The sequence below is a fragment of the Sarcophilus harrisii genome, chromosome 1 (assembly GCF_902635505.1).
Source record: "Sarcophilus harrisii chromosome 1, mSarHar1.11, whole genome shotgun sequence".
Classification (NCBI taxonomy): domain Eukaryota; kingdom Metazoa; phylum Chordata; class Mammalia; order Dasyuromorphia; family Dasyuridae; genus Sarcophilus; species Sarcophilus harrisii.
The window spans coordinates 706,505,735-706,532,888 of NC_045426.1; the positions used below are offsets into that span (position 1 = coordinate 706,505,735).

The window sequence follows — 27,154 nt, forward strand, 5'->3', positions numbered from 1 at the left end:
GATAGAAAATGATTTGCCTTTGTTATTGAAAAGTAAATGCATGAGACAGAAGTTGGAATTGTCAGTAATAGAGGGGCTGCAGGAGGCCTGGCAGTTAGTGGCAAAACAATGAACTGGGCTAACCATTCTGGAAAGCAGTTTGGGAATTTAACTTAGAAAGTGACTAAAATGTCTGTTAGATTCCTTGGCTCAGAGCCCACCGCTGGGTCTGCACCCCAAGACCAAAGACAGCAGCATGTTGTGCAGAGGCAGTGTGGTATCCACCCACCGGAGAGCAGTTACACATTCATGGCACAGAAGTGGGACAGAAGTTACTGTTGCTTAAGGTGCGATGTGTGTGAAGGGTGCAGGGCAGTGCTGTGAGGAGCCGATGCGCCCTGCTAGGATGGAGAAGAGAGAATGGCCCTCTCCCTTGGTGGCAAAACATGTGGGTGCCTGAGGATAGTGCTCAGCTAGCTGTGGATACGTTGGCCAGTTTTGGTAAATGACATTTTATATATTTTTATTCTTTGATCCTAGAGATGGCTCTCTAAGGAAAGATATATTTGGAAATGAAGGTGATGTATGAATAATATATATATATATATATATATATATATGTATATATATATATATGCCGTAAGAACGTGTACTAAAAATAAATTTTAAAAAAAAAAGAACATGAGATTTTTTTTTCAGTCAGATCAACAAAGTTACTTAAATCATCTGGTAACTGAGGTCTGCTTTCATTAAGTATTCTCAAGACTCCCCAAGTGAGAAATCCCAGGTGGGAATGTCAGGCCAGGTGCCTTGTCCATAGTTCTCCCCCCTCTCCTCCCCCCCCAGACAACCACCCTGTGGCAGATGGAGGCTGGGAACTCGGGGGTTTGGTTTGGGAGTTTATAGCCAAAGTCTGCTAATTCCCTGAAAAATGAGTGATTCAGAAAACAAAAGAGGGGTTTGATTCAACCACACACATTTTCTTTATGCTTTGATTAAGAAGAACATTAATAATTGGAAAACCGTGTCCCTTCGATCATTGTCCTCCTGACAGTGCTGAAGCTGGTGCTGCCACTTTCATTAAATCCATACACAGCCTGCTTCTGACTCCAATTTCTTTTCAGCATGATTCTTTCTTCAGCTATAACTAGACTGAAGCCTTCAAGGAGACCTCTTCTGTTTGAAGGGCACCTGTCTAAAAGGCTGGATTTTCTTAGCAGAGATTTTAGACAACAAATGATCAGAACCTGCATTCAGAAGCCACCTGTCCAGGAAAAAAAATTCATTTCCCAGGGAACAGCAGGTGTCTCATTAAATAGATTTTACTGCAAGAAAATCCCATAAATTTGGACTCTAGTAATTAGGAATTTACACTTATTTAGAAGCAGTAGACATGATTCTTATTCAGGAAAAAGCTTTTCTTGTCTTAGAAGTAAAGAAAAGCTGGTTCAAAATGAGTAGTTTTCTCAAAGCTCGGGTTTAAGAACTCAAGGATTTCCCTTACTAATTGTTTAGTTTATAAGTATGGCAGTTACTTCTGTGAAGGCTCGTTCCATGTATTGTAGACCTAAGGGAACACTAGTAAGGAGGCCCATCTGATGGGATGCAAAGTACATTGAAGTTGGATTCAGAATCTGGGCTTCATTACCTCAGCAGGTAGTTTCAGTCAGCGTGTAGAATGACCTCATTTTGGAGTCGAGGGTAATGATCTCTGCCCTGGCACGGCCCAGGATTGTCCTGAGATCCAGTGCAAACAAGTGCCTTTTAAACTGTAAAATGCTCTGCCGTTGTCGTGTACTGTCAGGTGCCGGGACTTCTCTGTACTCCTTAGGTGGCTTCTGACCTTGGCCTGAGTCTGAGAGGCCTTCTTCCCATTAGAGTGAACGAGGGGTGCTTTATTTCTTTGTATGGATTGTTGGCCTGCATTACTTATGGAAGGGAAAGTGAATCGGGTTCATTAACATATGGAATATAGTTGGGAACAAATGCACTCATTATAGTATGTCAGCTGCTTGAATGATATAGACTCAATTAATCCCAAGGCATAAAGAGACAATTAACCTCCAAGTATAAATACAAATATTAATCATATGGTTCAGTTAGCAAGAACCACATTTCTGGGATGGGATTTGAGCTCAGCTTGAAGAAGGATGGGCTTTTGATGGTGGGGGAGGGGAGCCCATCGGCATGACAGCACATCACCTTGGAAGGTTTTGGCCATCACTGGATTCAATTTTGGAAACTTGTCGTTTGGACAGCTTGGTTAAAACCTCGGTGAAAGACAGCCACCGGTGGTTGACAGTGGTCTCGGGGTCCAGGCCCTCAGACTCCTCTGACTGGCCCAGAAGTGTGGCGTTTGATAGATGGAGGGAGCCGAGCTGGGACGGAGCAGACGCTGTGGTCTCATTACCATCGGCAGCGTTGGCTCCCATGACAGCGGAGAAGCAGCTCTTGTTCGTAATTGAAATTTTCCAGATAACTAAAACTCTCACCCTTTGAATACCAACACGGTTTTTAGTTTAAACATTTTTGATGAAAACCTTTCAAAAATGGATTATGAATCACTTCCTTGTCTTCCGAAATGGAGGACGGAGAGCACAATTAACCTTTTCTGGATGACAGAATCGTTATCATTACGAAAATCAGGGATTGTGCTGTGCTCAATTGAATCATGTCCCTAGAGCTCCCGGAGGGGCGTGGCCACAACAGCTATTAGGAGCCTGCAGGATGCACAGCATCCTCTAAGGGGCCGGGAAGATCCTGCCTCCTCTCCTCTTGTCCTCTCTCCAGGCCCTTCCTCAGCGCTCCTGGAGGCCCTTCTGGAGCCCTCTCTGGCTGCCTCGCCTACTTCCCAGCCAGACTCCCCCCAGCCGTATCCCTGCCAGCCCACGGGCAGCCCCTGTGCAAGATGGCCTGGGAAAGGGAGACACGAAGGGTTACCAGCGAGAGAATGGGGGGCAAAAGGATGCGTACCTTCACTCTCCTCAACCTCTGACTCTCCTGACCCACTGTTTATGGACTGGCTGGCCGGCTCTGGCCAACCACCCAAGGCCCAATGCCTGGCCACCCACCAGTTCTGCTCCTCCCCAAGGGTAGCTGAAGCCAGACAACCAGGAAGAAGCAACTCCAACTCAGGGAGTTCACTTCCCCGGGGTCTTCCCAGCGCACCCCAAAGCACAGACTACTTCTGATCGACTCTCTTCTCTGCTTTCAACATCTATTGAAGTTTTCTTTTCACTCCTCAAACCACCTACATGACCTCCTCTCTCTTATCGTCAGCAGACATTTTAGCTCAACCTCATCTGAAAAAAAAAACCCTCTTTTATGAATTCCCTCTTGTCTCATGTTCCACTATGAATTCTTCATGAATTCTCTCTTCCCCAACTCTGTAATTCAAATTTCTCTGACATCATGCCCCACTCCTTCTTCTTCTCCTCCAGTTCTGATAGAGGTAGCCCTTCTCTGGCAAAGGCCAAGCGCCCCACTAGTGCCTTTGATGCCATCCCCCTCCCATCCTCTCTGTTCTTCTCCATAAGCTTACCTCTTCAATTATTCCCACCTTCACCCCAATTTCCAATCCCTCCTTATCCACTGACCCCTTTCCTACAGCTTAAATGCCCAGATCTTCTCTACCTTTAAAGTTTAATTTGGTCCTCCCCCTCAAGCCGTCACCCTACAGCACTCTTCCCTTTCAAGCCAAACTGCTAGAAAAATCTGGTTAATCTTCTTGCCTTCCCTTTCTCACCTCTAATGACTTCTCAACCCTCTGTGACCCGGCTTTAGATCATATTACTCAAAGAAACTGCTACATGAATGACCAGGCAAACAACCTGGTAAGATCTGCCCTTTAGAAACAAGGATTTCTCCATTTGTGTGGAGAATGGTCCGGAGAAAAGGAAACAAATTGGGAAGTCACTGGAATAATCCAGGTGGAGAAAAATGAGGGCCTGAATGAAGATAGTGACTGTGGGACTGGAAAGATGGAGAGATAAACAACAGGATTTGGCCATTGTGGAATGAAGAGGTTGAAGAGTGACAGATAACAGCAAAGTTGTGAACCTGGCACCTCTAACAGAAACAGGTGAATCTGGAAGAGGAGAAAATCTGGGGTAATGACCTCTATTCAGCACTTGTTGATTGTGTGATGTCTCTGGGACATCCAGTCTGAAATGACAAACAGGCAGCTGAGAACATAGAAGTGACACTTGGGAACTGGGGCTGGAAACATAGATCTGGAACTTACCTGTGTAGAGATGATCACTTAGGTCTGGAACTTACCCCAGAGATGATCGCTGAACTCAGTGACGTCTCTTTCTAAGCTCTCTTTGTGCATTCCACATTGAACTCTTAACTCTGTTCTGCCAGTCCCCCAGAGTTGGGATGGACTTTCTCCTCATGGCTTCTTTGGGGGCTTCTTGGCCTGATAGGCTTTCCCTGAGCTCTCTAGGTAGAAGTTACCTTCTTCAAATTTTCCTCCGTCTCTCTGCATCCCCCCTTTGATTTCCTCCCCTCTCCCCAGCTTTGTGTTGTTATACTTCTCTCTATACTTGCCCTGTTTCCTAAAGTACTTCTTGTCCCCCTCTCATACTGTCAGTTTCTTTAGGGGGAGGCACATCACTGTTTGTCTTTGTCTTCCACATGTGCTTTGAGGATCACGTTGTGTGTCCTCCTTTTCTGCAGCTAAAATTCTCATCTTGATCCTTGGATGTGACATGTCTTGGCTGGGGTCCCACAGCCAGGATCTGCCCAAGGTGGGGCTTGAATCCAGTTTTTCCTCATTCTCCCAAACTGCCTCTTTACCTGCCAGACCACGCTCCTCCCTTTTTGCTTGTACAGAATAGACATGCATAAATATTTCTTGATTGAAGTTTCTCACCCATTTGCTTTGTGAAGGGAGTCACATCTGTGGTGTCAGTTTCTAAAGGAAGGGAAGGCTACATAGAATATCTCCCCTCCCGCCACGCTACGGTGCTGGAGTTCTGGTTCGCTTTTTATGGTTTGTGTGTCCTTTTCCTTGCTCTTAGCTGTCACTTCCTTTCTCCTCTCTTCAGTATGTGTTGAGCTCACAGATCAGTCTGTTGAGCTTCCCAGAGCTGTATGAACGCGGGTGTGAGGGACCTGATTGGCAACAGAGTACATCCCCTCTACTCATGGGGCCCTTGTGGCCACATTTGTACTTGTGAACTTTGGACCTATTGTGGTGGACTTGGTGACTTCTTCAGGGCTACCCAAAGACCTTTTTGCCTCATCTCAGTACTCGGCATTGTTCCAGTTAATTGAACTACTGGATATACGACCTCCAGATCCAAGAGATTGCTATCTCAAGATAATCTACTGTTTAAAAAGGAGGGTGTCCAGTATTTGCAAACTGAGGAACAGAGAACCACCTATTTCGGCAGAATTAGCAGGAAAACTGGAAAGCATTTGGCAGAAATTAAGGTTAGATTAAGAGCTTATTCCATACACCTCCGTAAACTCAAAATGCACATAGAATCTGAGCATTAAAAATCACATATGAGTACGCACAATTAGGAATCAGACCAGGTATCTTGCAGCTAGCTAAATGAGGAGACGAATTCTTGATCAAGTAAGATAAAAAGATAAGTTATTTAGATATATGTGAAACTGAAAATTGAAAAACTTTTACATGAATAAAATCAACAGGGGGAAAAAAATCTTTATATCAAATATTTCTGACAAAAATCTGATATCCAGATTTCCCAATTGTTATTTGACCAAAAGGATTAGTGATCAAAGGATATGAACAAACATTTCTGAAAAAACAAGTTTCAAACTATTAACAACCATAAGAAATTTATGCTAAATCTGTAATAAGAAATGCAAACAAGTTATTCTAAAGTTACTCTAAAGTTTGAGATTGCAAATTGACAAAGCTGGTGGTGGGGGGGAGACAGGTGCATCGAAACACTTGATAGACTGACAGATTGGTTCAGCCAGTCTTGGAAGCAGTTTGAAATTAGTCTGAGAAGTAATGAAATGCCCATGTTTTGTGATGGAGGGGTGGCCAGGAAACAAGCATTTAATATAGTACCCATTATGTGTCATTATACAGCTTCATTGAGGCGTGAGGAGTGAGACAACCAGAGGTTAAATTACTTGACCGAGGTCATACAGCTAGAAGCATCTGAGACTGGATTTGAACAGTCTTCCTACCTCCAAGCCCAGCACTCTGCACCACCTAGCTGCCTCTAGACATAAATCCCAGAAAACTGGTGATTTAAAAAAGAAAAAAAAAAAGTCCCATAAACATAATGTTTAGAGCAGTGCTGTCTTGTAATAACAGAACTGGAGTCAGGGTAAATGCTCATTTCCTGGGGAATGAGTACCTGGCACATGAATGGGATGGATTGTTATCATCCTGTAAGAAATTATGAGCACAGAGAAGCATGGGGAGACGCTCAGAGTGAAGGAAGCAGAACTGGTGGTGATTAAATTAATGGAAAGAATAAGAACACAGTTGGAACGGAAGGGGGGCAGTGATTGTCCATTGGTTATCTCTAATTTATCCTGTAAATATCATGTGCACAGAATTGTTTGTTGTCTGGCTTTGGCCTTTCTTTGTATCTCTAGTGCTTCCTTACCACTGTGCCCAGCTTGTGGCAGATTCTCAGGGAGATGTTTGTTGAATGAATGAGTCTGCTTGTCTTCAAAGAAGAAAGATTAGAGTTTGCGTTTTCATTTTCCATTCGGAATTACTTTTTCTTTCCTCCTTTTGAGTTTTTTATTTTGAAGGTTAGGATTTTTTTTTTTAAATAAGGAACTAATATTAGGAAATAAATGTAATGTCAAAACCAAATGATCTGTTGATCTATTAAAAGTATTAAAAAGAAAAAGAATGGGTGATGCTAATGTTTTTTCCCACTCAAGTAGACTCTGAGATTTCATTTTTGATATTTAGTCCTCTCTACTCTGATACTTACTTTTCCTGGACTTCATACTTTCTTCCTTCTGATGAATATTCCAGTAATTCAATAAATTATTTTTTTCTGACTCATATATTTACAGCTTGGATGATATCATTGCTTTGCAGATGAAAAATTTCCTATAGTATAGATTTTATACAGAATTAAATAATTTTTAAATAAAAAAGTGAGAAGAAAAAGCAAACTTATTTGGTAAAAAGAAAATACAGCTATAACTCAAAAGATGTAATTCTCAAGACACTACAGTTTGCCCTTGTCTTGGTCTAGTAACACAGTTCCCAAGTGTTTATTACACGCCATGATCATAATCCTTTTTGTGAGATGTAAAAAGGATCTTAGCAGCCATCTGGACACTTCATCTCAAGTGACAGGGACCCATCTCCTTAGGCAGAGCCAATCAGTTTTCCCTGACGCTGAACCTGTTTGCCTCCGTTGTTCCTGCCTCTACATGCCAGCCCCTGGCGTATTTGAAAACATCTGATATGTCCCACATATCAGGGCGAGTATCCCCAGGTCCTTCATTTGATCCTCCCATTTCACAGACTTAAGACCCTTGACCTTCCCGGTTGCCCTCCTCTGGACATTTTCTAGCTCAATAATGTTCTTAAACTGTGGTGCCCACCCCTTTTGTCTTTGTATCGCCAGGCCCGGCGTAGAGCCTTGCACATACTAGACACTTAATGCCCATTTGTTCAGTTGGGTTATAGCTGTTCTTGAAATCAGCATGTGTAGTAGAAAGAGTACTCTCCTGGGAACTGGGATACAGGCATTAGTCCTGGTTCTGTCACTCATAGGTTGTCTGACCTTATACAAGACTGCCCTTTGGTAAATCAATGTCCTGGACAAAATGATTTCTCGGATGCTTCCAGCTGGAAAGCGACAGCGACATTAAATGGTCGATTCTCTGTTGTACATTTAAGGAATACATCTATTAATTATGATGAGGTTTACTGTGAAATTATGACATCATAAAAATACCTTGTACAAATCTGAAATGCTACAGTGAGAAATATTTTTGAGACCTTTAAAAGTAGAAATGATCTAACCATCCGTCGAGATAGCTATTTAATGTTGTAAATAGAACGCACTGAATGGAGAAGTCATTGTTATTTCAGAGCTGTTTTTAAGTCCCCAGTATTGCTCAGGTGTCATGAACTTGGTAAGTAAGTCCTTTGCCTGGCATGTAGAGAATCATGTGGAGAGTTAGTCTCATGAGCTCCTTGGACTTAGCATTTCATAACTTTAACTTTGCACGTGCGCTTCTGTCTTATGGCTGTCTTAGCCCTGACTTGCCCTTCGTAGCTTCTGGGGAGGTCTGTCTTGGAGTCCTCAGGGTGCCATCCTCTTCCTGACGACCGCTGACCACATGCTGCATCCTGCCGGAGACACGATGGGACCTTGCGTTTGTTGCACTTAAGATCTTGAAGAGATATCATTCCATCTTGTCCACCCCACCCCACTTATATTATACAGATAAGGAAGCTAGGCCTGGGAGGGAGCAAGTGCAGCTAGGAGGCTGGAGCTCATGGAGCCAGTCCTCTCATTTACAGAAGAGAGAGAAATTCTGGACTCAAGATCACACAGTCAATGGCAGAGCATGGATCAGCACCCAGACCCTCCACCTTCAACTCCAGTATTCTTTCAATCTTTACTCTGTGCTTGGTGTATTAATATAGCTGTTCCCCTTTTTTTTGGTGGTGATTCTAATGTTTGTTCTCTCTTTACTTATTTTGCTTGGGGAGTATTATTTGCTAAAAGGATAAATATTCATACTGACTTCATGATGGAATACTGAGTTTTGCTGGTTCAGATGAGGTGGTAGGGGGACTTCAACCAGCAACCACCCTTGTGAATGGCAGTGATTTAAAGGCGTGATTTGTTTTGTATTCTCCTGCATGCCTCATTTGTGAATAATGTCAGTTCTGATTTGCTAACTGGTCAAATTTAAGTCTCCTAAGAGAAAGGGAGGATGTTTTTTATGATGAAGCAAATTTCTCAGTTGTTGTCATTGAATGAATGAATGCAGTAAAATGTCTAAGCCCCTTATTTCTGGCTTCTTTATTCATTTATTTGCTTGTAACCTTGAGAAAATCAGCTAACCCTTTCACTTGTTTCTTTTTCACTAAAATGGAAGTGACAATACTGACATTAGGTTCTTTCTTTCCCTCCCTCCCTCCCTTCCTTCCCTTTCCTTTCCAACCTCCTCCTCCTCCTTCCCTTCCTTCCTTTCTTTTGTTGTTTCTATTGGAAATTATTTTTAAGGCCTCTGAGGGGAAGTTGTTTGAATATTACATGTATTTTTGTGTGTGTGGTCTCATGGATAATCTTTATTCCAGTTCTCAACCATTTATCATTTTTGTGCTGTAAATAGATAATATTCTTATCTCACATTGTTTCCAACCATTTATACCGTGCCTGCCTCCGGCCCCTGCTTTTTTAAGGGAAAAACTAATGTTTTAACAAAAACTGTTTTCTTTGAAAATTAGAAAACAGGGTCACCATTTCTGTGCCATCATACATTCTGATTAGCACATCACCCAACCCTGCCCCTGTGGGATTTTGCAACTCAATTCGTAGATAGGATCAGCTTTGAATTGTAAGTTTGAGATAACAAAATTTACATCTTAACTGTGATCAAAATAGAAATGCTTTGAGAATACAAAAAAGGGAAGAAACTTGTATGGAAATAAATGTTAGTCATATTGTCTCTCATTTGCATGCTTTCCTTTTCCTATAGTATGGTGACTATGACCCCTCTGTTCACAAGCGTGGGTTTTTGGCCCAGGAGGAGCTGCTTCCAAAAAGGGTAAGGAACAACACTGAGTTTAGATGGGCCCCTTTGGGAGCCTAGACAGATACATATTCTAAAGAAAGCAAGCCAGAGGATGAGGAGGACTTGGGAGGTGCACAATCAAAACCTTCTAAAGAGTTTTTAGGTATTCTTAATAAACCTTGAGGATAGAAGTTTGAGAATTGGGAAATTTAAGCTTGGTATCCACTGGGTCTTGACCAAGTCAGTTGTTTTGAATAGGCTTTTTGTATTGGTTTGGAGATAAAAGGGGGTATCTTAGTGAGTATTGCTCCAAATAATGGTTGATTAAATCATGCATGATATTATCCTTAGGTCAAGGATGAGCCAATCTGAGTTTTGAGAAGTCAAGTGGATTCAGGATTAAGTTGTGAGAAATTTAGAGAAGACAAATGGGAGGGAGGGAAGAATGGGGTTTGAGAGTAATAATTTTGTTGCTCCTTCACTTCACTGACAACAGCGTGGTCACTTTTTGCTGCATCATGTGAAATGCTGCTGCTCAGTCTGTATTGTTAACAGAGACCTAGATGTCATTTTGTGTGACCTTCACCTGTGTTTTGGGTGGTTTCTACCAGTGTGGAGCAAATTTCTTTTCCAACATTAGTTGATCTGTGATTTCATTCAGTTGGAAGACTCATTTTATAAATGTAGACTGGGCTTCCTTCTTGCCTTAATAGACAATTTGATAGTTGTGACCAAAAACACCCACAAAAATATCTTGTGACATCTGTGGACAACCTTTCTAAACTTAGCTTATTTCTGGAATGACAGATACAGATAGAGAGTCAATACTTCAAGCCTTCCCAGCTCGGTAGAACCTGCCAGAGCTTGCCCACCATGGATTGCCTTGAGAATCTTAGCACTCCTTCCATGTTCCATGGAGGCATTGGAACGGGCCTTTTGTAGGAGAATAGACAGTGAGGGTCTTTAAGGGGTGGGCTACACTTTGCTTTAGGGCTTCTGGAGGGAGGAGATCCATTCTGAATGGGTCTTTCTGCTTTTAACTGTGTGGCCTGAGATGGGTGGCGTGCATGTGTGCACACATACTTCTTTGCATTTTTCAGGTAATAAATCTGTATCAGATGACACAAGAGATGTGGGAGGAGAGAATTACCTCTTGGTATGCAGAGCATCGAGGCAGAGCAAGGTGAGCCCAAAGGAAAGGATGTGATGGGTTTCCCCCCTCATCGTTTATAGTTCCCCTGATCACTGAGTAAAGAGGATCCGAGCCAGCCTTCCCTGGCTGTAAACTACTTTTCTTATAAAGGCTCTTCCATTGGACAGAAGTAACACTGTGCACTGAGCCACATAGATAGAGCTCTGGATCTTTAGTTGTGAGGATTTGGGAGTGCAGCTATACACCAAACAGAATATAGCCCTAGTTGCCTCTCTCTTTGTAGTTCTTTTGTGTTTAATCTGGCTACTTGAAGGAAAGAAGAAGCCTGTGAAACATGAATTGGAGTCCCAGATATGATTATCTGGGACTTAAAGCAAATGGTAATGTTTTCTTGTGGCTTCTTGTACTTTAGGCAGGAGCCAGGGAACCTGAACGATTTAAGACAGCATCATTTTTGAGCCAGGATGAAGTGCGAATTTAAAATCCTGGCCTCCTACCACTGAACCGAGGGTAAATAGATGGAAGGGAGGCTGGTTTCAACTCCCTATAACTTCATTTAAAAGTTTCCTACAGCTAATTCTGCCCTGAACTTAGCAAAATGATGAGTTCCCTGTGATTTATTCTTCAGGGCACTCGTTAGAGAAGATTTGTATTTCAGTGGATTGTTAAATGAGATATTCTCTGAGGCTCCACTTGATTCTAAGAGAAAGTGACTCTATTACCTTTTTTTTTTCCTTTTGCTGAGGCAATTGGGGTTAATTGACTTGCCCAGGGTCACATAGCTAGGAAGAATTAAGTATGTGAAACTGGGTTTGAACTCGGATCCTCCTGACTTTAGGGCTGGTGCTCTATCCACTTTGCCTTCTACCTGCCCCTTATTACCCTGATTTTAATGAGGATGTGAAGTCTTTCTGCTTGCAGCCCAAAATTTATCTGGACCCTGCCTTTCTCAGTGACTGCTGGAAGAATCATCCTTTCCCCTTCTCACTTAGCAGTTTTCATATCATTTTTCACTGTCCTCACAGAGATGAAGCTGAAATGGAATATTTGAAGATTGCCCAGGACTTGGAGATGTATGGTGTGAACTATTTTGCAATCCGGGTGAGTTAATGCTTTGTCTCCTTTTTTGTGCCCCAACCATTCAACATTCAACGTTTATTGAACACTTATGACATGCCAGTAAATGTGTTAAGCAACAGGGAGATAATTATTGAAAAGAAAAAAACAGTTCCTATCCTTAAGAAGCTCATAATCCAAAGAAGGAGACAGCAGAGGAACACCACAGGGTAGCCAGCCAGCACTATCTTGTCTTGTGTACTTGAAATCTGTCGGCGAAGCAGAAGCAGAATTGAGGAACTTGACCATAAAAAGCTATTATGGTGGAAGGGTAGAAAACAACAATATCAAAACATTTACAATCAAAGTCTTAAAAAAAAAATTTAATTGGATCCAAACCCAACAAGAATTCCTGCAAGAGTTAAAGAAAATTAAATGGTAGAGGAAAAATTGGGAAAAGAAATGAGAATAATGCAAGAAAATTATAAAAAGAGATTTGTATTTTGGTAAAAGAGGCACAAAAAATACTGGAAAAAATAACACCTTAAAAATAGTATTGGCCTAATAGTAAAAGAAGCACAGAAATTCACTGAAGAAAACAATTCCTTAAAAAGGAATGCAGATGCAAAAAAGAGGCACAAAAGCTCACTGAAGAAAAGAATTCTTTAAAAATTAGAAAAAGGAAGAGCTTTTATAGTGGAGGGAAAAATGAGGGAGTATCAGGCAGTGCTTAAACTTCAATCTCATTGAAACTGATTTAAAGAAGGAAGAATATACACATACACACATGGGTCTGGAAATCTATCCCACCCAATAGAAAAATAGGAGAGGAAAGAAATAACAGATTATGAGGGCATGGGTGACGTAAGGGAAGGGCAGATAGATGATGGTCAGAAACAGAATAGACTTTTGAGGAGAAATAGGATAAAAAGAAAAAAGGATAAACAGAAGAAAATAGTAATTTTAACTGTGAATGGAATGAACTCACCCATAAAATGGAAGTAGATAGCAGAAGGTAATGGAAATAAGAATCCAACAATATGTTGTTTACAGGTGATTCTTCTGAAACAGAAAGACACACACAGAGTTCAAATAAAGGACTGGAGCAGAATCTATTATACTCCAGCTTAAGTAAAAAAAAAAAGACATGGCTACTCTGATTGATACAGCGATCCAAAGACAGTTCCAAACGACTCAGGATGAAATAATGCTGTCTCTAGAGAAAGAACTGATGCACTCTGAATGCAAATTGAAGTATAATTTTTTCACTTTTTTCTTGCAATATGACTAATATGGAAATATGTTCTTCATAATTTCATGTATATAATTGCTATCTTTTGATTGTGCCTCAGATTAATAAATAATAGTTTAAGAGACCTTTTTGCTTCTAATCATTACTTCCCTTAATCTACCCTCCCTTTTATCATCACACCCCTTCCCCCCAATTCTCTTACCCCTATTCCTTCCTACTTTCCTGTTGGATTTCTGTATATAATTAAATATATCTATAATCTTCTCTTTGAATCAGTTTCAATGAGTGAGGTTCAGGAATTGCTTGCTTGCCACCCCCATCTTCTACCCCATTTTCCCTTCCAGGATAAAAGCTCTTCTTATTTTTTTCTAATCACATATAAAAATGTTTTAACATTTATTTTTTTAAAATTTAAATTCCAAATTCTCTTTCTCCTTTCCTTCCTCCATCATTGTGAAGTTAAGCAATTGACGTAAATTATACATGTAGTCATGCAAAACATTTCCATATTAGTCATGTTGTGAAAGGAGCCTCCCCACCCCCCAAAAAAAGAAATTTTTAAAAATATACTTTGACAATAGTAGTTGTAAAAAGAATTTTGAAGCAAATTTTTCTGATAAGGCCTCATTTCTCAAACATATAGGGAACTGAGTCATATTTGTAAAAATTAAGAGCCGTGCCCCAATTGATAAAAAATCAAAAGATATATGACCTATGCCCAAAGCGTGGTAAAATCAAGTATATCCTTTGATCTAATAATACCACTACCAGACATGACATATTTATATGCCATAATTTCTTCAGCTATTCTACAATTGATGAGTCTACTTTTAGCTTCCAGTTCTTTGCTGATATACAAAGAGCTGCTATAAATATTTTTGTACATCTAGATCCTTTTTCTTTTATTGCCTTGGGTCATAGACTGAGTAGTGGTATCATTGGGTCAAGAGTACACACAGTTTAGTAACTTTTGGGGTATAATTAGTACAGAACAGCTCCACTAATAATGCATTAATGTACATGTTTTCCTATTTTTCAGCATTTGTCATTTTTCTTTTTTTGTCAACCAGTCTGATAAATATAAAACAAAAATGAAGAGTTTTAATTTTTCTAATTATTAGTGATTTGAAGCATTTTTCCATATGGCTTATAGAGAATTTGGATATCTTCCCTTTAGAATGTCTATTTACATCCTTTGGCATTTATTTATGTTGGGAAATGGCTCTTATTCTTTCAGTTTTGATCAATTTCTTACACAGAGTACCCCAGAAGATTCAGTCACTAAGACCCTGTATATATTTTGGAAGTGATGAAACCCTTAATAGGGAAACTTGCTGCAAAGATTTTTTTTCTTCCCACCTAGTACTTGCTTCCATTCTAATTTTAGATGTTTTGGTCTTGTTTGTTCAAAAACTTTACGTTTTGTATAATGAAGTGATGATTTTGTGATTCTAGGAGTCTCTCTATTGCTTGTTTGTCATGAACTCCTCCTCTATCATAGATCAGACAACTAATTTTTCCCCTTTTTTCCTGATTTAGTTATGATATCCTTTATGTCTAAGGGATGTATCCATTTGGTGCTTATCTTGGTATGTGGTGTGAGTCATTAGTCTTATATACTTAATTTCTGCCAGACTATTTTCTCTTTTTCTCAGAAGTCTGTGTCCTCTAGCGAGTTCTTAGCCTTGGAGCTTAGGTCTTGGGTTTATTTTAAGTTTTCTTTTGATGTGAATAAATTAGCTGTTCCTAAATGCTTCTCCGTTTTTTAGCCTGTGAGGGTTCTTTGAGCTGGCGTTAGGAATTACCTGTTAACTCCCTTGGGTACAAAGATGTCACCATAACAACACAGTTCACAGCGGTATTCTGAAGATAATACTAGCTTAATATTTCTACATTGCTTTGATGTTTGCAAAACATGTTACATTTGTTTTTTTGGTGTCTCATTGTGCTCTCCTCCAAGAAGCTATAGCTCTTTCTGGGTTAAGCACTTATTGCATCTTCAGTTGGAACCAGTTGAAATTTGCCAAATGTAACCATTTGTTCAAATATTTTAAAATCTGAATAAAGTCTTTTGATTGAGATGAAACTGACAGTGGCTCTTCTTTATTTGATGTACAGAATAAAAAGGGCACAGAACTGCTGCTTGGTGTGGATGCTCTGGGACTCCATATATACGACCCTGAAAACAGACTGACTCCCAAAATCTCCTTCCCTTGGAATGAAATCCGGAACATCTCCTACAGTGACAAAGAGGTAGGGCAATACACCCTCTGGTACCAGGAACCGTACAGAATGTTCTCATTTGTCTCGCTTGCTGGAAGCTTCCTCTGGATGCTGGAAGCTTCCTCTGGATGCTGGATGTGTTTCCCCTCAGCACTGGATTCCTCCATTCTGGAGCAGTGGCTTTTGGTTGTTAATTTTTACATCCTCAACAGAGTAGCCAGCCTCTGTTTCTTGAAAATCACCGAACTCCGTTGTTTAGGAGGCAAGAGGCTTAACCTGGCAGGATTATTTATATCATTAAGTACGATAAAAAATGAAAATTTCTAAGCCTGGTTAGTCAGTTAGTTAGTTTCAAGGCTGGTTAGTCAGGATCAAGCTAGAACTTACTGAGCACCTTTCCTGTGCCCAGTCTTTTGTTATGTCTAACATGACAATAGTAACTTATTGTGTGGGGCTTAGGGCATATTCAGGGAAGACTGAAAGGGTTGCTGAACCCTTTTCCAGATGCTTTCCTACCTTTGGGGTCCACCTGATCCATCTCTTAACCTGTGGCTCCAAGAAACTGTAGCCTGCACAGTGACCATACCCCGGTAAACCATTTCATCAGATGGGCTAAAGCAGGTTGAGGTTAACCAAGGGGTCTCAAATCCACCAATGGGTGAGGAGGGGTATCTACCTCGAGGATGTGATGGAATGGGCAGACAGGAACAATTTGTTTCAGTGGCCACGAAGGCAGCTAAAGCAGGCGCCGCGGAGTGCTTCGAGCTTGCTTAGACGTTGAAGATACCAAGGTCATCCACTGCATCCTTGCCATCACCAGTCATCCTGATCTGTCCTGCCAGGGGACTGTGAGGCTGGAAGAGAACCAGACCAATGACTTGGCAGCTCTGCCTTACTTGAATCACTTAAATAAAACTAAAGTTTATGTGTGAACTCCAAGATATCACTCATACCATTTTATCATTTCTACCCACAAAGTCCTGTGGCTGCAGGCAAGTGACACAGCAGCAGTGACACTGGGAGCTGTAATCATAGTCCTGCACACAGGCGGCTCAGGCCAAGGTCATCTTCTCATTGGAGGCATCAGTGGGGTTCAGCAGCCTTCTGGGCGTCTGAGTAGCCTGTTAACAACCGTAGTGCTCAACTCATGTGGTGTGCAAGGGGCTGGAAAAGATGCCCTAAAAATTGTCTGCTTACCCAACCTGGCCTGATTACCTCAGCAGGCAGGGCTGTTGAAAAACGAAAAAATGTACGAAAACTTCTACCAGGTTGATTCAACTCACCTCCGGTACATGCAATGTGCACCCACCTACAGATAACACAGTAGATCTGGACACTCTTGTTACGAGAGAACCCACAGATACCACACTCAGACAGTAGCCCTAAGTGAAACAGGGCTGGCTTACTGAAGCAGGAGCTGGATGCACGGTTTTCTGGAGGGGCCGTAGTGAAGGGAAGCACTGGGAAGCTGCATCAGAACTACTCTAGTCGGCAAGCTCATATGGCTACCAAAAGGAGCGAACAGAAGGCTCCTGACAGTGCGATGGTCTCAATCATCAGTGCCTGTGCTCCCACCATGATGAGCCCTGATGAGGTCAAAGAAAAATTGTATGAAGACCTGGAGACCCTTCTCATCAGTGTGCCAAAAGAAGACAAGCTTACAGTCCTGGGTGACTTTAATGCTGGAGTAGGCTCAACTACCAGACATGGCAGGGAGTCCTTGGGAGGAATGGTGTGTTGGAAACAGCAAAGCAGTGGCCATTCACTATTGAAGACTTGTGCATCTCGTGGCCTTCTCATCACCAACACTGTATTCTATTTATCTAAATGCAACAGAACTTCATAGATGCACCCTCACAGCCAACATTGGCGTTTAATGGACTATGTAATGGTAAGGAAGAGAGACAGACAGGATGGGAGAGTGACCAAAGCACTGTGTGATATGGAATGCTGGAATGATCATAGACTCAGCCTCTCCAAGCCGAATATTTGCATTTTTAAAAGTGGCGATCCCAAGGCAAAAATGCCATCAGAAGAATTAATGTCAACAGATTAGAGTGTTTCTCTGAAAGGGAACAGTTTGTTGCAAACTTGGAGGGAAAACTGAGTCAACAAAGTTGGCAACAGTGGAGCAGAAAAGTGGAGCTTTCAGAGATCTGGTGTCAGCATCACTTTGGCTTATCTGAGTCAGAATACTTGCAAACATCAAAATCAGCCTGACAAAAGTGGCTTGGAAATTCAGAAGCTGCTAAATGAAAAACAAAAACTCCACAGCGTGTACTAGCAGGCTAGTTCATTTATATCTAAGAAGACAGCATTTAATTCCATCAAACTAAAGTACATGTGAAGCTTAGAGAGATACAGGATTCTTGGCTCAGTAAGAAGACAGATGAAATTCAGTTTTATGCTGATTGTAACAATCCAAAGAAGTTTATGATGCCTGAAGATATTTATGAGCCAAAGACCCATGGTGCATCTCAGCTCTTCAGGGCTGATAGGATCACATTGATTAGTGATAATTGGTGACATGATCCTGGAGAGATGGACTGGACACTTCCACAGTGTTCTCAACAGACTGTCACCTTAATGCTGAAGCCACTGACTGTTCACCTCAAGTGGAAACCAACTGTTGAAGAGGTTTTGAATGCCGTTAGGCTTCCTTTGTGCATCAGAGCACCTGATGCTGATTCTGTTGCAACTGAGATTTACAAGGCAGGGTCCACTGCTCATACGAAAACTGACTGAAATCTTCCAGGTTATATGGCAAGAGGCTCCACGAGTTCAAGGGTGCCTCCTTTGTCCATCTCTATAAAGGTAAAGGGAATCGATTGTCCTGTGACAATCACAGGGGAGGAGGGTGATCTCTCTTAGTTATTCCTGGCAAGATTCTTGCCAGAGTCCTCCTTAATCGGCTGATCCTTCACCCAGAAGATGGTCATCTCCCTGAGAGCCAGCGTGGCTGAAGAAAGGGCCAAGAAATGGTTGAAGCATGTTTGCTGCCTGAGAGTTCCAGAAGAAATGCCAGGAGCAGAACAGAGCTCTGTACATAACGTTCATAGAGCTGATCAAGGCCCTGAATACGGTCAGTCATGAGAGCTCATGGAAAACTATCTCAAAACTGAGTTACCCAGAAAAATTCTTCAACGTTATATGTCAGTTTCACGACAACGCTTGCCTGGCTTCTGGGTAATTTTCCAGTCATCGGCGAAGTGCAACAAGGCTGCCTCAGTGCTACCAGACTCCTTCTGGGGGGACGAACGCGGCCTCAGTGACCACTGAGTAATTCTTGAAAAGGCTGCAGCTAAGACTAACGTGGAAGGAGTGTTGGTGCCTGATGACTTGTTGCAGTTGATTGTGCGCTCAGTGCAAGCTCTGAAGCTGAGATGCAACAAAATGTGGTCAGTTCTCTGCTACTTGGGCTCATTTTGGCCTAAAATCAGCCAGCACTTAATCATCCATATGTGGACCCGCCAGTTATAGCAAATGGAGAAATTTTGAATTCTATGACTAGGTTCTCTTAGCTTGCCAGTGTATTTTCCAGACATGTACATGTGATGAAGTTGACACGCACTGTCAGAGCTAGCTTAAAGTTTGGGAGGCTCCAAAGGAAAGTGTGGGAGAGGGGAGGTACTAGACTGACCGCCAAACCGAAGGTCTGCCGAGCCGTTGTGCTGACCCCATGGCTGTATGCCTGTGAAACCTAGATGTTCTCTGAGCGCCAGGCCAGGAAACCGAATTGCCTCCATTTGAATTGTCTTAGGTAGATTCTGAAGGTCTCCCCGCAGGATGAGATTCCAGATAGTGAGGTCATTTTCTTGAGCTGAACCTCCAAACATTCAAACTCCACTGCAAAGCGTACAATCTGATGGACTGCTCACATTGTTTGAATGACAAACATATGCTTGCCAAAATGATTATTTTATGGAGAGCTCACACGTGGCAAGCACTCATAAGATGATCAGGAAAAGTGATACAAGGACACTCTCAAGGCCTCTCTTAAAAATTTTAGAATTGATCATATGTCATGGAAAACACTGGGACAGGACCACTCAGCATGGCGTGCCCTCATCAGAGAAGGGGCTGTGCTCTGTGAGCAAAGCAGAATTGAATTAGCTCAGAAGAAATGCTAGATGCACAGGTAAAGAGTCCATCCCCAGATGTTATAGGGATTCCGATCTATGGCAGAGCATTCCGAGTTAGTATCAGTCTGATCAGCCACAGTTGGACACACTGTAATTTGACTCTCACATAGGGACATCATTTTGATTCTCTTTGAGAACAAAGGACAACAGGCAACCAACCAGTTCACTTTTTGCTGCCTGAAAAGAATGTCCAGCATGGAGTCAGGAAGACCAGAGTTTGCAGTGAGCGTAGGCACTTCCTTGGCTGTATGACTCCAAGCAAGTAACATAGCCTTCCTGGGTCTAAATTTGCTCATTTGTAAAATAAGGGATCAAAAATAATACTCAAAGCACCGACTTTCCAGGATTGTTCTGAGGAAAATGCCTTGTTAATGTTTTGCTTGTAATAGCCCCATGAGGTGGGTCATACCGGTATTATTGTTGCGCTTTTTACAGATGAGAAAACAGAGGCACTGGCACGTTAAGGTTTGCAACCAAGATTTGTATCCCAACATGTGGCCCACAGGCTGTGCTCTTGGATGTGGCCTGAACCATATTAAAATGTAATTGGGAAATGATTAACAAAATAAATAAAAATACAGCAAGGATCCTTAAGTCAGACTAAGTGTTCCCTATTTCTGTTTGGTGCCGGTGATGCTTATGACAGTCCGAGGTGAGATTTACACCTGGCATCTTGAGCCAGCAGACCCATGTCTGCTGCCTCTGACACTTGTCCGTGTCTATGGCCGAGTTTGGTAAGCTCATCTGCAAAATTGGGATGATGATAATGCTTGTGCTCTTGATCTCATGGGATTGTTGTTGAGTCAGACAATTGTGACTCTCTGGGCCAACTGCCTGTGAGGTTTTCTAAGCAAAGACACCAGAAGACCTTGCCATTTCCTTCTCAGGTTTTATGCAGGCGGGGGATTAAGTGACTTGCCCAGATCACATAGCTACTAAATGTCTGAGATCAAATTTGAACTCTGGTCTTTGTGACTCCAGGCCTAGTGTTCAATTCATCCAGCCATCTGGCCGACCTTTTGTAGATATTAAAGCACCCTGCAAATGTGAGTTGTTATTGTAATTAGCAGACTTTGTCCTCATGCAACCTATAAACTAATAATAAAGAAAAAAACTAGCACACCCTAAACAGTTAGCACATAATTAAGTTTTAATACCAGAGAGGTACGGTCTCAGAATTTAAATCTCTTCCTGCAGGAGGGTGACCCAAATTTCTCAACCATTGTAATTTATTCAACAAATATTTATTAAAAATGTTCTCTGATAATAACAGACAAAGCATCACAAAGCACCATTATTAGTATCCAAGGCATCATAGACAATGGAGAATAAAAGGCCAAAAAGATAGTCTCTGCCCTCAAAGACCTTCCAGTGGCCTAGGGCACAAGAGGCCCATACGGGTCGTCGCTGGAAGGCAGAGCATGGGGACCTGGTAAGGTCCCTGTCTCAAGGGCTGCCCTTACACCGGGGGGCCTTCGGGATCTGGCAGCTGGGGGTGGGCAGTTTCTTGTTTTCTTTGTTGATATAAACCAGAGGAAAAGCAGCCTTCGCTTTTGATACTGTTTGGTTCCAATTGGTGTCAGACAAATTGAATGTCGAAATTGATTTTGAAAGTGTTAGCGAGCTAGAGACCCTAAGGTGGCTTTTAGGTGTTTCCTTCTAAAAGCTCTTCGACTGAAAGCCCACATTACTCAAGCATTTGGTTTGCCCCAGTATGATAATTTTTCTTCTTCAATTTCATAAAAATGTTTACTACACCACCATGGGTTGGAGCACTAAAAGCTCCCCAAACACTCATTCTTCAAAGAACCCAAAGATTAAAGTCTCCCCTAGCAAGGTCTGACATCCTAAACCCTAATTTAGCTTCTCCGGGGGAATAGAGCCATCACCCTCCATCATGGCCATAATGCACATAATGGACAACCCCGAGCTGACTTGACATGGTAGTAAGTTAGTTGTCTTACTAGTCCTGGTTTCGTGACAGCCAAGCTGTCAGAGCAGAAAGGTTTGCATTGTAAGTGAGCCATTGATCTCCGAACGCTCTTTAGTGCTGAGGCTGGGCTTTGCTCCACTATTTGTGGTTTTCCACTGACAGCTCTTGAGTTAAAGAGCAAAAGGAGCTTCAAGAAATGCTCCTCCAGCAGTCAGCAGGGGCCCAGGCCGTGGAAGGATGCTGGGGTTTTAGCTTGCCCCGCTCTGCTAACCTCTTGTCTCCCTGTGAAAGAAAGAACCATTTTGCCACACTGAGGAATTGTGCTGTGTGTGTGTGTGTGTGTGTGTGTGTGTTTAAAAGGCATCCCTGACACACTAGATCAGCCCGAGAGCCTGAATAACCACTGAAGCTCCATAGAATCTCATAGGAGGGCGGCCCCAGCCGATGGGGCTGCAGGGGAGGGCAGACCACAAATTCCACCTGCCCAAGCTCCCAGGTCCTAGCTACCCAGGCCTGGGGCTGTTCAGTTATGCTTATAGGGCACTTTTCTCCCAAGCAGCCTTTTGAATTAAGTGATAAGAATTTGATTGTCTGGATTTTATTAAGAGCTACCAGCCTGAGAAACACCAAAGCCTGGCCCCGGTGGGCTTAATACTGGGCTCTGGAATGACCCATTGACCCTGCGACCTCTTAGATGTGAAACACGTGCCTGATAACTGTCACAGAGCATGTCCGACTGTCACAAAGCATGTCTGATTGGGCACCTGCCACCTCGGGGTCTGGGCAGGGGCCTGAGGCGGGGGCAGCACATAGGCCGGCCTCAGAGCAGAGCATTACTAAGTGTCGGCGGAGCAGTTTTGAGGCCGGGAAGGCAGACCCAGAGGCTCCAAGAGCTGAGACAGACGGGGACAGCAGAGTCTGAAAGGAAAGCTGGAGCAGTTGGCAGGAAGTGGTCTCCTTCCCTGGGGCTTCTGCCCCAGCACGGCCCAGGAGGACAGGGGTTGGGAGAGGGGCAGGAGGACTGTGCGTCCCATGAAGGCAGGGCCTGCCTCTGCCGGCCGCAGCTGCCTGTGTGGAGGGACTGCTCTCTTCCCCTGCTTGGGAACCTCGAACAGCTTCCCTTTGCCCATCGTGCCAAACGGAACCCTGCTCTTGGCTTTCTAGGGCCTCCTAATCTGTCCCCTTTCTGCCAGCCCGTGAGCCAGGGCCCAGTTGTGTCCCTTGTCTCAGGGTCTCCCACAGCCCAGTCCCACTCTGCCCTCAGCGCCTCTTCTCGGCTTTGCTCTCCGCTCCCTCCCCTTGTGCCTCCAAACACCTGCCTGAGTCCTGTCCTTTCGGCTCTAGGTCTCCCTGGTGCTCCTGTTGAACCTGCAAGGCTCAGCCTCTGCCAGCCACGGGAGGGGGTTTCTTCTGGAACGTCTCCCACCGTTGGTTGTTGTTCTGTGGGCTCAGCTGGGCTCTCCCCCTCAGCGTCAGCTGCCCGGGGGCAGAGCGTGCATTGCCTCCTCTCCATCCTTTATGGTGGCTGGCTCTGAGCCATGGAGTCCGCTGATTATCTGGCCCGCTGCCAGCCCCTCAGCCTTGGCTCTTAATTGGCAGCACCTTGAGAAGGACCCCCACCCCTGCTGCATTGAAGGGGCCACAGCAGTGTCTGTGCCCTTCCCAGTGTCTGTGCCCTTCCTGGTGTCTGTGCCCTTCTCGGTATCTGTACCCTTATCAGTGCCCATGTCCTTCCTGATGTCTTCCCGTTGTCCGTGCCCTCCCCAGTGTCTGCCTTTCCCGGTGGCTCCCTCTGGACGGGCATCATGCAGCATCATGCTTTCTCTTCCTCTTGTAGTTCACCATTAAGCCTCTGGACAAGAAGATTGACGTCTTCAAGTTTAACTCCTCAAAGCTGCGTGTTAACAAGCTGGTAAGTGGAGGCTCAGGCCTCACCCTCTGAAAATGTTAGCGTGCCGTCCTCGTGATTAGGGGCGTGCTGAGTGGCACGTGTCCCGCCCCCCCCCCCCCAAAAGGGGCTGACTAACCCTCCTGCTGTGGAGCTCTGTTGGGAAGGTGGGTGAGAGGCTTCCTCCTCTGTCCCTCCTTCCACCCACGGCCCACCTGCTGTGCTCCCGCAGGCCCAGGAGCTGTGCAGTCTGGAGGAGGCCGGCCCATTCTCCAAGTAGCCCTGAGGGGCCCGTGGAGCCCCCAACTGTCCTTCCCAGCTTCCCACAGGCCAGCTTTGCCGGCCGTGCGTCAGGGGTGTGCGAGCTAAGCACAGGCAGTGATGGCTTCTTGTCTCCCTTGCCCAGATTCTGCAGCTGTGCATTGGGAACCATGACCTCTTCATGCGGAGAAGGAAGGCCGACTCGTTGGAGGTACAGCAGATGAAAGCTCAAGCCAGGGAAGAGAAGGCCAGAAAGCAGGTGAGGGAGCCCTGCCCACTTGGCAGGGGGTGTCTGGGGCAGCAGACCCCCTACACCCAGGGGCCCCTGTGGCCACCATGGCGAGCGGGTCTGGCCCGGGAGAGCCCCTCACACACAGACACATCTGATCACTGCCATTGCACACCGCCTCCAGGCCCAGCTGCAGAGCAAGTTAGGGTACCTGGGTGAAACTGAGGGCCGGAGAGGGCCGGCCTCGCTCCTTTGCCTGGTGTGATATCTCCTTCACTGACCAGCTGAGGATGGGGTGTCTGGCAGCATTTCCGAGCTCCCCGGCAGGATACTGACCAGGTCTGGCCCTGCAGCAGATTGGACCATCTGAACCATTGTCTGCTGCTCTTGGGCTTTTCTGCTCCCTCAAACCCACCCCAGCCATCTGAGCCCACTGCTCCCCACACCGAGCACATTTCTGGCCTGACCACTAGACAGCCACAGCAGTGGAGAGGGCCAGGAAAGCCCCCAGGTTCATCCTGACTTGGCACACTGCTGCACTCAGAGTGGGGTCCACAGTGGGGGGACAGATAGTACCCAGGCCTGGCATTTGGAACACTGTTTGTTGTGGTTCTTGAAGTGAACTTGGGGCTCTGCTCATGGGCAGACACGTGCATCCTCTGCCTTCTGGAACAATGGTATGGGATATGTTCCTGGAGCTCCTTGTTGAAAGGTATGTGGCGGAGCTGCTGAAGAGCTGAGGGCAATGAGGAAGGCTGCCCCTCCACGGTCCCAGCTCTCGCTGACTGGCTTCTGCTGCGGAGCTCAGCCCTCAGGCTCCTGCGGGAGCTCTTTTTGACCTGATCCTGCATCTCTGCATTTTCATTTAGGGAACCACCGCCCCCTGTTCCCTGCTCTGCTTATCATAAGCCTTGGGTGTTGTACATAATCAAAATCTGAAACTCAGAAAATTCTAGCCTCTGTCAGAGAGGACAAGGTCCCTGGATTCTCCAGATTCAAATGGAATTGGGGAATATTTAACAAAACAAGAAACAATGCGCTGCGATAACTTTTGAGTCACATAAGCAACAAGATGGTGATCCATAGATTTTCTCTCTCCAAAGCAGAAAGTATATGTCAAAGATAAAGCAACTTCAGCTATTTCTGTGTCTCAGACATGGTAAAAAAAAAAAAAAAAAAAAAAAATCATCTAAAACCCATGAACTGCTGCTCACTGATTCTGAGCTCACTCAGCACCCCTTCCCTACCTCCTCTGGCAGACCCAAAGACATGACACAGGCCTATGTCAAAACCCGCCTTCATGCCCTGGCCCCCCTTCCTCTCTAGTGCCATGGAGGTCCTGTCTCCTGGCCAGCTTGGCCACGGCCCTTCAGAAACAAAAGCCTGCAGGGGCTGTAGAATAGGAGCATCAGCGCTCGGAAGCAGGATCTGCTAGGGCTGGATCAGGGACCCAAGGAACAGAGGAAGCAGCCCTGGTAATCGAGTCGGACACCGTGCACGTTGCGGCCTGTCCAGTATTCCACCAAGGCTGAGAGAAGGAGCCCAGCGTCCAGCTGAAGCCAGTTCTGACCACCTCAGAGTTGCTGGCAGAGACCTGCGCTGGTGAACTGGGAACTGCCCAGTGTGGGACGAGGCTGAGATGCTCAGGAGGCTCCAGCCCCCAAGGAAACCACAGTCGGAGGAGAGGGCATCAGAAAGGGGGGAAGGGAGGGAAGAAAGACTGAAATTATAAAGATCTCAGGAAGAAAACTCAAATTCCTTGAATGTAAACAGATAAATCAACAGGAAAAACAGGAACAAAAGGAAATACAGCATCTAGATGTAGTGAGTAAGTTCAAGCATCTATGAATAAAACTGCAGAAAAAAAAAAAAGATGATCCCTCACTTGATTAGACAGAAGACCCTGTGGAATTTGAGAACATGGTTCCACAGTTCATTGTTTCTGACTGCTTAAAAAGGAAAATAGGAATTATGAAAGCATAATTTATAGTCTGCATGTACGCCAAGCACACAGAAATGGGCAGAATTAAAAAACAACAACAACAACAAAAAAAAAAAAACTTGAATCTGTAATGGCAAACCTCACCAGAGAAGAAAAAGAGAGGCTAGTTTGAGTTTGCAAATATACAGAAGGGAAGGACACTCTAAAAGAGAAGAAGCAAAAAATAAGAACATTAAAAAGAAATATGTTCGTTATTCAAGTAAAATATCTATCTGAAAGACCTACAAATCTGAGCTTAACCATAAAAGCAAATTTCAATAATAAATTCACCAATAAAGAAGAATTGGAAACATTTTTCAAAAGAAAACCAGAAATGAAGAGGTTATGTGCTTCTCAAATACCCCAAATAGCAGAGTAAAGTAAAGGGGCCAGTGGGGATGATGGACAGAACCTGGCAACACCCTGCCTGCAGGTGTTTTCTTTGGAATTTGGGGTGTGTGTGTGAGGTGGAGGGGAATGGCGGAAGGAGGAAGGGACAGAGAGAGAGATACTTTACATTATAGGAGGGCACATGATGGATGGTAAGTAGTTTTACACCAGTATCAAATCAAGGACTGCCAATAAGGGAAAGGTGCCCTCTGGGGTCTTAGAAAGAGAAGAGCCTACATGGGAATGAGTGGAAAGAAGGGAAGACTTGAAAAAGAAAGGAAAAGGAAGGAGGCCTTACTTAGAAAGTGGGAGATGTGCCCCTGACCAGTGTTCTTATGATTGATGAGAGCTGGCCAGGGAACAGAGAGGAGGATCTTACATTGGGTAAGATCTGGGAGATTTGGTCCTTGAAAGTCTCCTTGTTGCTAGGGAAGGGAGAAGGGAAAATTTGGAAACACTGTAGCTTCCAACTAGCACCTAGAGGATGGGGAGAGCATGGACACAGGAAACAGGTTTTCAGGCAAATGTGGAAGAAAAGATCATGAAGAAGGGATATAGATCAGTGGTGGCTGCATCATCAGGGACGTGGTGAGGAGGGCCCCCACCATGGGGCGTTGCTAGATGGCACAGTGGATAAAGTGCTAGACCAGAAATCAGGAAGACTTGAGTTTACATCCGGTTCTATGACCCTGGGAGAGCCACTTAATCTCTGTTTGCCTCAATTTCCTCATCGGTTAAATCTGTTAATAATAATAGCACCTACCTCTGGCTGTTGTAAGCATCAATTGGGATAAAAATTGTAAAAGCAACTAGCACGGTTCCTGGCACATAGTAAGTGTTTGATAACATTGTTGCTTATATTTAATATGTGATATATTGTTTTTAATATATAATCATTTATAAATATTCTATATTATCATACATAATATGTTAACATATATATTGGCATA

The 27,154-nt window shown here is 43.9% G+C and overlaps 1 protein-coding gene across 4 annotated transcripts in view; it reads left to right on the top strand.

Annotated features, from left to right (window-relative positions):
• NF2 (neurofibromin 2) overlaps nucleotides 1–27,154 on the top strand; it is a 103,243-nt gene that overhangs the window by 44,582 nt on the left and 31,507 nt on the right. For all 4 annotated transcript variants that reach the window (XM_031948887.1, XM_031948888.1, XM_031948890.1 and 1 more), the window contains exons 5-10: nucleotides 9,661–9,729; nucleotides 10,797–10,879; nucleotides 11,875–11,950; nucleotides 15,276–15,410; nucleotides 23,293–23,367; nucleotides 23,750–23,863. In XM_031948887.1, coding sequence (XP_031804747.1) covers nucleotides 9,661–9,729; nucleotides 10,797–10,879; nucleotides 11,875–11,950; nucleotides 15,276–15,410; nucleotides 23,293–23,367; nucleotides 23,750–23,863 — 552 coding nt within the window. The remainder of the gene's footprint in view (nucleotides 1–9,660; nucleotides 9,730–10,796; nucleotides 10,880–11,874; nucleotides 11,951–15,275; nucleotides 15,411–23,292; nucleotides 23,368–23,749; nucleotides 23,864–27,154) is intronic.